This window comes from Agelaius tricolor, unplaced genomic scaffold (genome assembly GCF_023055355.1).
Source record: "Agelaius tricolor isolate 1412-34295 unplaced genomic scaffold, bAgeTri1.0.p SCAF_105, whole genome shotgun sequence".
In the NCBI taxonomy this organism is placed as follows: domain Eukaryota; kingdom Metazoa; phylum Chordata; class Aves; order Passeriformes; family Icteridae; genus Agelaius; species Agelaius tricolor.
Window position 1 is genome coordinate 125919 of NW_027269365.1, and position 12133 is coordinate 138051.

Consider the following 12133-nt stretch of genomic DNA (forward strand, 5'->3'; position numbering starts at 1 on the left):
AGAGATGAAAAACTCAGAAAGTCCCCTTCATGAGCTGTAGCTCAGCTCACTCAGTCTTTTATCAGTCCCTCCGGCGCTGGAAATGCCACAGCCCAGGCCCGGCCTGATGGGCTGCAGGTGCGAGCTGCTGGTGCTCTTCTGGGTTTTCAGTCCAGAGCAGGTTTAAACAGTTCCAAAAAAAGGAAAATCCACAGTCTAGGGAACTTCTCAGCCTCAGCTAGCTAAAAACTAACTAAAAAGCAAAGGAGAGCTGTCCCGCTGTCTGTCTGTCCGTCCGCAGACAACACAGTCCAGGAGCATGATGTGGGGGAGAAAGTGCAGTTTCTCATAGCAAACTCCGGGCTTCTTCTCTCCCCCCTTCGCTCTCGGAACAAGTCTTAAAAGTGCAAAACTTATTACCCAGCATAAACAGAACAGATGATTGGGGATAGAAGCATCATATATCAAATCCAGGACAAAGGGGCTATGTAGTATTGTGGCCCCTGTTGACAGAGTGACCAAATTATCCTTCATCTCCTTAAAAAGGAAAAAAGCCCAGAAGTTTCTCTCCTCAATTTGGTAAAAAGACACCTCATAGGCACTTTAGGACTTCACCTCAAACCTAGGGCTACCCAGTTGGACAGAAGGCAAAAAGCCCCGCCTAAGTAATTCACTAGAAAAAGAAGAGAACAAAGGAAATAATCACTTTTGTGTTTTAGAAGGAGCAAGAACCTCTTGCCCCGGCTCGGGTTTTCTCTGTAAAGAGCTTTGTTATTTTGCCTTTTAATAAAACTTTTCTGTTTCCAATACTACCTCAGAAGTCATCCTGCTAATTTTATGTCATTTGAGGTAGCTGGGCTATCTTGGGTGTGATAGGTCCTTTGAGAGCTCATAAAACCTGGCTTGAGGAGAAAACCCATCAGGGCTATTCCTCAAACTACCACCCTGGATTTCAGAATCCCTAATATTAATCCTAGGGATTAAGTAATGATCAAGTCATGGAGAGATCAGCCTCTAACTCCTCAGTGGGAAGATCCCTTTCAGGTACTGCTTACCATCGAATCGGCTGTGCGAACTGCAGAGCCGGGATGAATTCATGCCAACAGAGTCAAAGGGCCAGTAGAAGAACCCAAGGAATGGACTATAACATCCAGGCTGGGTGAAACGAGATTGACTCTCAAGCAACGACCAAGAGATAACCAGAGAAACAACAAGACGTCCAAAAAGTAGAGTCAAGCTTCCACCAGCCAGCTCAAGGAGTTTCTTTCCTGTCTTAATAAGCAAGAATTACAAGCATCTATTGAAGGGAAGTACACAAGGAACTGTAAGAGGTATTGGGGCAGTTTCCTTAAGAATCACAAGTAAAGTAAGACAAGGAATAGAGGGCAAGACTGGGTGTCCTAGGGTGATGTTATGATGCTTGTATCCCCAATCGTGTGTTCTGTTTATGCTGGATATTATATTCTGTGCTCTCAAGACTGGCTGACAGCGAAGGTGGGGAGAAGAAGAAGCACAGAGTTTGTTATCAGGGACTGGACTCACTCCTCCACAGTCTGCTGGCACACTGTTCTTGTCTGGGCACGGATGGGGCAGAACACCACACTCCTTTTGCTTTTTAGTTAGTTAGTTAATTTAGCTAGCTGAGGCAGTCCAAGTTTTCCCTGGACTGTTTTTCTTTCCCTTTTCTTGGAACCATTTGAACCTACTCCAGACAGGGACCCAGGGAAACACCAAGAGCTTGCACTTTGTAGCCTGCCGGGGCCTACTCTGCAGCCTTTCCCAGCTCCGGAGGGACTGATAACAGAGCGACCACCCACAGGAGAGACTCTCTGAATTTGTCATCTCTTCAGAACGGCGAATGAGTTTTGCCATCTGGTATTGTTCATTTTGTGTGCTGGGGAGTGCTTTGCCTGTTAAATAAACAGGTTATTTCCACTTCTCTCCGAGGAAATCCTTCCCAAACCAGTTGGGTCCTGTGGGTTTGCTTTCTGGAGGGGCCCCCTTTGGAGGTTTTCTGCTAAATTTGGCCTAAACCAGGACAGAACCACAACCACGTCAGTTCTTAATAGTGTGAGTGAACCGATCTTGTGCAGAAGGTTTCTATATCATTCCAACGGTGTTATCTGTCACCTGCTCACAGGAAATCACTGTATTAGCTTTATGTCCAGACCCTCCATATTTTCTACCTAAAGGACTAATCATAGCACAAGTTTTTCTCCTACCAGAGTCACGGAGCAACATATCCCTCATCGCTTGGACCAGGCACATCAGCCATGGGCAGCCTCAACTCACCTGTGTTCTGAAGCATCTCGGGGAAACCAGCACCCTTGTTGGCCTGATAGATCCTGGAGCTGACATCACTCTGATATCGAAATCAAAATGTCCACAGGGCTGGACCATTGTACCCACGCTGGATCAACTGGAAGGCATTGGTGATCACTGTGAAAGCTTTCATAGCTTACACTCTGTCACATTTGAGGGACCCGAAGGTCATGTTGCCACCACAAAACCATTCATAGTAGGAGCTGATATAGTTCTTTGGGGAAGAGACATTCTCTCTCAATGGGGTCTGAGGATAGAAACCAATTTTTAACAAGGGCTTGTGATGGACATAACACTCTAAAACTGACATGGACATTCAATACACCTGTCTGGGTCAGCCAATGGCCCTTACCAGAAGAGAAACTTGTATTAGAGCAGTTGGTACAGGAACAGTTAAACAAAGGTCACCTAACTCCAACTACCAGCCCCTGGAACACTCCAGTTTTCATAATTAAAAAGCCAAACAGTGGGAAATGGAGGTTATTGCAGGACCTCAGAAAGGTTAACGAAGTAATTCAAGAAATGGATTCTTTACAACCAGGTTTACCTTCTCCCACTATGATTCCAAAGGATTGGAAGTTAACTGTTATTGATTTAAAAGACTGTTTTTTAAATATTCATTTGCATCCAGATGCACCACGATTTGCCTTTTCCATCCCATCGATAAATCAGGAGGCCCCTTTAAAAAGATGCCATTGGCTCATACTTCCTCAAGGTATGCACAATTCTCTGACTATATGCCAGTGGTATGTAGCAGAAGTCCTTTCCTCAGTTTGTGTACAATACCCAAATTCCCTCATCTTGCATTATATGGACAATATTTTAGTAGCAGCAAAGGACCAAGCATCAATGCAGGAGACAGCAGATCAGGTCATCTCAGCAGTGGAGAAAGCAGGATTCACAATAGCCAAGGAAAAAATACAGACACTTCCTCCCTGGAAATATTTAGGATACAGAATCACAGAACAAATTGTGACTCCACAACCACTCCAACTAAAGAGAAATCCAAAAACACTGAATGAAGCACAGCAGCTGGTAGGGAGTCTGAACTGGCTTCATCCACTGCTAGGCATTTCAAACCAGGACTTAGCCCCACTGTCCGATCTATTGAAGGGAGACACAGCTTTAAATTCACCACGAGGATTCAACAAAGAAGCCCAAAATGCTTTAGATAAAGTGATGCGAACAATCCAATCATGCCAGGCTCATCAATATAATCCTAACTTGTCATTTTTGTTTGCAGTTTTAGGGGAGAGTCCACAGCTTCATGGTCTAATATTCCAGTGGGATCTAGAGAAGGACCACCTGATAATCTTAGAATGGGTTTTCCTATCTCAACAGCTGGCTAAAACTATAACAACTTGCCCTGGAATTATATCACAATTTATTATAAAGGCTAGATCCTGAATGTTTTCCCTTTCAGGAAAGGATTTTGCAGAAATCTTTCTGCCTGTCATATCCATCTATTTAGAATGGTAATTCAAAATTCAGAGGTTATGCAATTTGCCCTAGAAAATTTTACAGGGAAAATATCAGTCAATTGTCCCAAACATGAGCTACTAAATTCATCTCTAAAATTTATTTATAAGCCGTTAAGAAGTCATGCACCCCTAGATGCAATCACATTTTGTACAGACGGTCCAGGGAAATCAAAAAAATCTGTGATTGCTTGGCAAAATCCAGAGACAAAAAAATAGGAATCAGATACTGAAGAAGTAGACAGTTCCTCAAAAATAATAGAGTGTTGCCTTCTTGGGAAGGCGGCGGCGGTGACCTGGTTTCGAAGTCCAGCACGGCAATCCCCCCCTCTGGGATCCCTCGGGGCCAGTAACGGATGCTGACACCAATGTGGTGGACAGTTAAAGGCGTTTATTGAGGGGTCTCAAGGGTATTTATGGACTAAGGGGTTTCTCTACGTCAGACAGGGGTTTGGCTATACTTTCTAGGGTTAGTATGGAGTGGAAAGTTACTGGCATCCATAGGTTAGGGGGGCTACCTGTTTGGCTACATTCCAAGGGTGATCCTTATCTATGGGGAGAGGGGCAGAAGGATTCCTGTAATTTTCCGTCACAGCCCGAAATCTTCCGAACGCCTGTCCCTTACTACTACAATAGAGTTAACAGCAGTTCTGTGTGTCTTTTCTAAATTCACGTTTCCTCTTAATTTAGTAACAGATTCATTCTATGTTGCAGGCGTAGTGGAGAGAGCAGAAGGGTCTCTGCTAAAAGAGGTTTCCAATGACCAGCTATAGGGTTTGCTCAAAAAATTAATCTTCCTTCTTTCTATTCAACAGGAACCTTACTTCGTAATGCACATTCGGTCACATTCTGTGCTTCCAGGTTTCCTAGCAGAAGGCAATGCCATGGCTGATTTGTTAGCCATGTCAATTCAGAATACACTTCCCAATGTTATCAAACAAGCCAGAATGAGCCATGCCTTCTATCATCAAAATGCACCTGCCTTAGTAAGAATGTTTAACAGCTCTCAGAATCAGGCTAAAGCGATTGTTCAATCATGTCCAGATTGCCAAAAATTAGCCATACCAGCAATAGCAACCAGTGTTAACCCTCGAAGCTTAAATAGCCTGCAGATATGGCAAACTGACATAACTCAATATCAGTCATTTGTACCGTTTAAACATACACACTTATCAATAGACATTCTCAGGAGCAATTTTTGCTTCTGCACATCAAGGAGAAAAGAGTAGAGATGTAATTAAACATTTCTTACAAGCATTTGCATCCCTAGGCATTCCTCAAGAAGTTAAAATGGACAACAGACCGACCTACGCTTCTAACAAACTGCAGGAGTTTTTCAGAACCTGGGGTATCAAACACACCACAGGTATTCCACATTCTTCCACAGGCCAATCTATTGTAGAAAGAGCACACAGGTCACTGAAAATGATCCTTGAAAGACAAAAGAGAGGGACAGAAGTGCTGTCTACAATAGACTGGCTGAATAAAGCTGCATATGTTTTTAACTTATTAAATAATTCTTTTATGGAGCAGGTGCCACCGATTTTCAGACATTTCAGCAGTACCAGTCAAGCAAAACTCAAGGAAAGGCCACCAGTCTTCATAAAGGATCCAGAGACAGGACAAATTTCAGGACCCCATCCTCTTGTGACATGGAGGAGGGGGTTTGCATGCATTTCTACAAATGCAGGTCTTTGATGGGTCCCTGCAAAGAATGTCAAACCACAGGTACAGCCGATCCAAGAACAGCAGAAGACACCAGAAGAACATACAAACAACTGAGTAACAGCTAGAAGCAGAGGCTGTGTTTTCTAAGTTTGCTCTAGTTAAAATTGTTTAAAAAATAGTTTTGCACTGAAAATGTTCTGTAAGTTATTGCTGTTGTATTAAAAAGTTATTAATCTCCCTCTGAATCATACGTTAAAAATGCTTATAAGTTTTATATATTCAAATCATATACAGCCAGAAACTTGAGGCTTGTCTGGGAAAACACTTCACCAAAGTTAAGATAGAAGAATAATCTAGAAACAATAAAAAATAGAACCAAATTTTAAAACTATTGGCATAATTACAAATTGTCAACAAAGGTAAGACTTTTTCAAATCACTTTCTCCTCTTTCCTTTCTAGATTTATAGAAAGGGTGAGATGTAGGAATGTGCCCCCTGTTGACAGAGTGACCAAATTATCCTTTGTCTCCTTAAAAAGGAAAAAAGCCCAGAAGTTTCTCTCCTCAATTTGGTAAAAAGACACCTCATAGGACCTTTAGAACTTCACCTCAAACCTAAGGCTACCCAATTGGACAGAAGGCAAAAAGTCCCACCTAAGTAATTCACTAGAACAAGAAGAGAACAAAGGAAATAATTGCTTTTGTGGAGTGTTTTAACAGGAGCAAGAACTTCTTGCTCTTTTGTTGCAGCGCGTTGCAACTGAGTTCATCGTGTCCAGGGAGAGTGCAGCTGCCGGTGCCGGGCATGGGAACAAACGAGACGGGTCTTCGTTTCAGAAAGATCAAGAATCCATTTATTATCCCCAGGGAGGACGGGTGGGATGAAGACGAAAGACCAGGCAAAGGCAGGGTCGTGGGGTTTTATAGGGTATCATGGGTGGAGTTTAGGGTTTGGGTCAAGGGAGGAGTTATTAGCAACACAAGAAGGGTTAGATCAAATTCCTTTCTCTTAGGAACAGGGGCACTCCACACAACTTTTGAACTGTGAGAAAAAACAAACTTAACAGATCAAGCAGTTTGTAAACAAATAGTCTTTATATGAACTGTTACTTCAAGAGTCCCAGATTTCTATGAGGTAGTCATTAATTGTTCTGGTTACACGGCTCTGTGATGTCTGTTGAGGGGACATCAGGCTGACACTGTCTGTGGTTCTGAGCAGAACGTAGTGCAGGCTGGATATATCTATTAGGTGTCCAGCATGTTCCAGTGTTCATTGAAACCCATTTATCATAGAATTATTGTACTGTTATATGATTGATTGTAAGACATTAGAACATGATATTACCTACGACTTAGAGGGGGTGTGTACATTCACCCCAACCTTTTTCCCCATTTTTTGTATTAATAACAAAAAATAGGAACAAAATATTGATTGTGAACAGTATTAATAAGGTACTTTTTATTAGGATATTAATATCCAGTGCAAAAAGTTTTTTACATGTACAACTTCTGATTAATTAAAGAAATATAGGCATTTAAAATTTTCAGTTATTATGGTAATAGTGCAAGTAATATACTTTTTGTTAGAAGTTAGAAATTTGTTATTGATTTAATAGGCTACTTTTAGGTATTTTAAAATGATGATAGGTGGTAAGTTCTCAGTCAAAAAAACTTTGCAATTGAAATTTGCTTATGATATTACTAAAATAATGTTTTATGTATGCTTTAGTGGACCTAGAATGTTAGGATGAGTAAATTCTTTGAATTTCTTAAGTTGAAATAGAAACATTGCAAGTAGAAATAGTAGGAGTACTATGAGAAAATTTAGTAACATACATTCTAGGATATTTTTAATACACAGCAAACTATACTTGAAACAGAAACATAATATTTTCTTAGTAACTGTGACAGAATCAGCTCTCAGAGACATCAATTTTTGTTTTAGCAAGCATAAACAACAATATTAAATATTGCACTATGAATTCTAGGGTATATTTAGTAAACAGTTGCACATTTTTTTAACTCTTGTGTGACACCTTTTTTATAGTTTTAGCACACATTATTAGTTTATTAGAGTCTATGGAATATGAGAACCTTTGTATAGTTGAAGCAGTAGAAGACGGTGGCTGTGAAGCTTTGTTGAGGTTTGAGGGGTAGGAACTTGGTGTTGCTTTGATTGGTACTGTCTGGGTTGGAGCTGTTAGAATTTTTTGTTAGCCTTTTCACTGCCCATATGCAAGTAGCTGCTGGCTTCCCGCTGGGCTTAGTGAGAAGGTGGCTTGCTCCTAGCTGTCAAGAGGTAGTTGTCATGTTACGTGGCCAAAACCATTTCTTCAGGCAGGCTTGTCTACTAATGTTCTTATGGTATAACACTCCTGCATGCCTTTTAGCTCTGTGGATTGCTTGGGGGGGGGTTTAGGAGGGATTTTTCCCACACTCTGCTTCCGAGTTTGACAGCGGCAGCTCTAGATGACGTGTTTCTCAGACCCGTCCATGGAGGCAGGGACGGAGCCACTCCCACTGGAGGCGCGGCTGTGTTCCCCAGAGTTGGGCTTGGGGGCAGGGCCCTGCCCCCTGACGTAGGCTGGATTGAGGGTGTAGGTACGTCCTCCGACAGAGGTGTGGCCAACCTCCATGGTGTTGCTGGTGTTTCTTTGGGGCCGGCCCACTCGGCCTCAGGTGGAGGCACTCTTGGTGTTTCTATGGTGATGGGAGGTGCGGGCAGCCCCGGCAGCCGAGGGGTGGTCTCAGGTAAGCATGGGGCTGAGTTATGATCACAGGCTGTCCAGCCGAAATGGCGGCATGGTCCGAGCAACTACAGGAGCCCCGCGGGGCAGGCACGGGTTTTGGGTGCTCCAGTGTGTCCTGGTTTAGGCCAAATTTGGGAGAAAACCTCCAAAGGGAGCCCCTCCAGAAAGCAAACCCACACGGCCCATCCCCCCAACCGGTTCGGGAAGGATCCCTCAGAGACAAGTGGAAAGAACTTGTTTATTTAACAGGCAAAGCACTCCCCAGCACACAAAATGAACAATACCGGATGACAAAACTCATTCACTGCTCTGAAGAGATGACAAATTCAGAGATTCTTTCCGGTGAGTGGTCACTCTGTTATTCCCTCCGGCGCTGGGAATGGCTGCTGCAGGCCACAAAGTGCAAACTCTAGGTGTTTCCCAGGTCCCAGTCCAGAGCAGGTTCGAATGGTTCCAAGAAAAGGGACAAGAAAAACAGTCCAAGGAGAATTCAGACTGCCTATCTAAACTAACTGTGAAAAATGCATGTATTTTATGATTGGCTTTTCGCAAATATTAAAATGAATATTATATGTGTTGTGTTAGAAAGTAATGCTGTATTAATTCTCTTAAGTACTGTGTTAAATATAGTTTTAGGTTATAAAAATTGTTAAAATAGAAACGATGCGATGTAGGATACTTTTTTTAAAAAAGAAAGGACTCGCAGCGAGATAGCAGCCACAGGACACCTAAATCTTTCAGAGAAAAAGAATTTATTGCTCTCTTATGAGAAGAAACTAACTTCTTCCCACCTTGCTCAGCCCTGAAGATGCCGTTAGGATTCGGAGGAAGAAGTTGATGATGACCAGACAGAATCCTGTATTTGAATGGAATTTATACATCATGTATGAGGTGTATGAATATGCAACAGGCTATTGCTTTTAAGGGTTAATCCTTTGTTAACGGGTGTCCTTTTTCGGGCTCGTGCTGCCCAGAAAAGGTACCCGGACGTCCGTAACTCTTTGTATTTGTTGTCTCATATTGTCCTAATTCAAATTGTCCAAATTATTATTACTCTAATTGTATTACTATTTTTATAACCATTTTATTACTATTAAACTTTTAAAATTTTAAAAACAAGTGATTGGTGTTTTTCTCAGGAAGAATCAGCAAACATTTGTGTGAGTGATTCAGATCCTCTCGGGATCAGTTTTGTCTGTCTGCTATTCTTTTTTATCAATGGTCTTGAAGAAGCTATACTGAATTATCACCATGTCACATTAGCAGATTATGCAAGAATTGAGGGTGTGAGAAATAATGGAGTGACTTGCAAAGTGACCTGGAGCTCTTGGTAAACAAGGTGCACCTAAATATATATTTATTTTTATATAAATATTTTATTTATATCTTAGATACATATTATTTTAAAAAAATCTATATGCTATCTCAATATGGCCAAACACAATATCTCAATTGTGGACTAAAAAGTACAGGCAATCTTTGCATCTTAAGCACTTTTAATCTTTAATAAAATATGCTACCTAGAAACATACATAGGACTCAGCCCTGATAAGTAGTTTTGAGTTTTTGGCATGCCATGCTCAAAAGGACTCAAGGTTTGAAAAGATGCCTCATGGACAGCAGAGATGAGGGACTCCATTTACTAAGTTTAAAGACAAGACTGTAGAGAGCTCTGTGTGCTCATCTGAGTTTAGTTGCTGAGTTTATATATATACATATATATATATATGAAAAACGCCAATCACTTGTTTTTAAAATTTTAAAAGTTTAATAGTAATAAAATGGTTATAAAAATAGTAATACAATTAGAGTAATAATAATTTGGACAATTTGAATTAGGACAATATGAGACAACAAATACAAAGAGTTACGGACGTCCGGGTACCTTTTCTGGGCAGCACGAGCCCGAAAAAGGACACCCGTTAACAAAGGATTAACCCTTAAAAGCAATAGCCTGTTGCATATTCATACACCTCATACATGATGTATAAATTCCATTCAAATACAGGATTCTGTCTGGTCATCATCAACTTCTTCCTCCGAATCCTAACAGCGCCTTTGCCTTCTAGGCGGGAAGAAGTTCGTTTCTTCTGATAAGAGGGCAATAAATTCTTTTTCTCTGAAAGATTTAGGTGTCCTGTGGCTGCTATCTCGCTGCGAGTCCTTTCTTTTTTAAAAAAAGTATCCTACATCGCATCGTTTCTATTTTAACAATTTTTATAACCTAAAACTATATTTAACACTACTTAAGAGAATTAATACATCATTACTTTCTAACACAACACATATAATATTCATTTTAATATTTGCGAAAAGCCAATCATAAAATACATGCATTTTTCACTATATATATATATATATATATATAAAAATTTAGTCCTGGGGGCTGCACTAGCAATCAGACTTGGGGCTACAAGTGAAATCCAGCAGATTTAAGGTTGTAAATTTGTAAATAAAGCACTTAAAAAAACCTAATTGATGAGAGTGTACTACCCAGCCCCCGGGTTATGCCGCGGCGGGCACCGGCTCTCCAGCCCCCCTTCCCCTCCGCCCTGAGCATCGGATTAATCGTCCTCCACAGCCCCGGCTAACGATTAGTAATAGTCAATAAGAGCCGGCACCACCCGCAGTCCCTAAGGCTGAGGGGGCCACATCCCTGAGGCTCTCCGTCCACAGCTCCGGCTCCGTGAGGGGCTCCTCCCGTCCGCGGAACTTTCCGATCGTACCCCCCCGCCTGCCACTACCACATCCTCCGCTGACATCAGCGTACGCCGCCATATTGGAAGAAAAGCCACCTCCGCCATCTCGGCCGCAGCAGGCGGGGAACGCCGGCTCCCACCGCCACTGCCTCGGCCGAATCCCGCTCCCCATGATTGCCCCCGGCCGGCCGTTGCCCCGGTGGGGATAGGGCGGAGGCAGGAGTGGTTGCCGTCTCTTCTTCTTTCCCCCTCCCGATCTGCCGCAAAGTTCCTCTCCCCGTGGCAGGCCTTTGACCTTCCACTGCCTCCAGCCATGACTTCCTTGACCCAGCGTAGCTCCGGGCTGGTGCAGCGCCGGACAGAGGCCTCCCGCTACGCCTCCGCCGCCAAGGAGCGGGAGGCAGGAGGCGGATCTGAGGATGAAGGCCGCCGGGACGAGCCCGGAGACGATGAGAAGGGCGACTCCAAGGAAACACGCCTCACCCTCATGGAAGAGGTGCTGCTCCTGGGCCTCAAGGACCGTGAGGTGCGGCCGGGCGCGCTGAGTAGGGGGATGGCTGACGGGCTACCGCTTATTCGGGGGCCTATGGAGGTTGTTGATGGGGAAGGGGAACTTAAGTGGCGCTAGTGCGCGGGTGGGATGGGAGCAAGGATGCTGCTGGGTGAGCGTTGCTGTAGGTTTGGGGCAGAAACGTTGTGGGGGACGGTGGACTGTTATGTAGCTTAGGGGTAGGGGCGCGTGCTGGAACAGGCTCGGGATTTAGGAGAGGTGGGGAAAATGATTGGATGTTGAGCGGAAGGAGACCTGTAGGAGATTTTGGATTGCCCTTTGAATGCAGGATTTGCAGAGGGGCTCTAATATTTGTAGCATCTCAAGGAAGGCAGAGTAGGTCTTGGAGGAGGAAGAGGTCCTGGAGCCTCTGATAGCACTGGTAGTTGACTTAAAAGACCTGGTTAGACCTCTAATATTTTTGTACTCTTGTACTTACCTGTAACTAATGTGGAAGGCTTATGTACTCCTATGTATTTTGTCAGACACAACTTTATGGTGCTTATTGGGTTCTAAGGTGCTTTAGTATGCTTAGTGGCCCTTTTTAATAAGAGTTCCAGAGTGTTAAAAATGTCTTTAACTTCGGGGAGATACATTTGACAAAAATGGGCCTTGAATAATGAGAAGTTTGTCAAAAAGAGGAAATGGCATTATTATGTAATTCTTCATTTTTGCTGAATTTATAGCT

General features: G+C 42.9%; 1 protein-coding gene across 2 annotated transcripts in view; it reads left to right on the plus strand.

Moving 5' to 3' along the window:
- The first annotated feature begins 8088 nt into the window (after nucleotides 1-8088).
- Nucleotides 8089-12133, plus strand: part of LOC139586161 (Golgi phosphoprotein 3-like) — a 141780-nt gene continuing 137735 nt past the window's right edge. Inside the window, exons 1-2 of one of the 2 annotated variants that reach the window (XM_071419370.1) lie at nucleotides 8089-8197; nucleotides 11182-11421. In XM_071419370.1, coding sequence (XP_071275471.1) covers nucleotides 11209-11421 — 213 coding nt within the window. In that variant the 5' untranslated portion in view covers nucleotides 8089-8197; nucleotides 11182-11208. Of the gene's footprint in view, nucleotides 8198-10920; nucleotides 11422-12133 lie in introns of those variants that run through there. The other variant, XM_071419369.1, reaches the window with a different exon arrangement.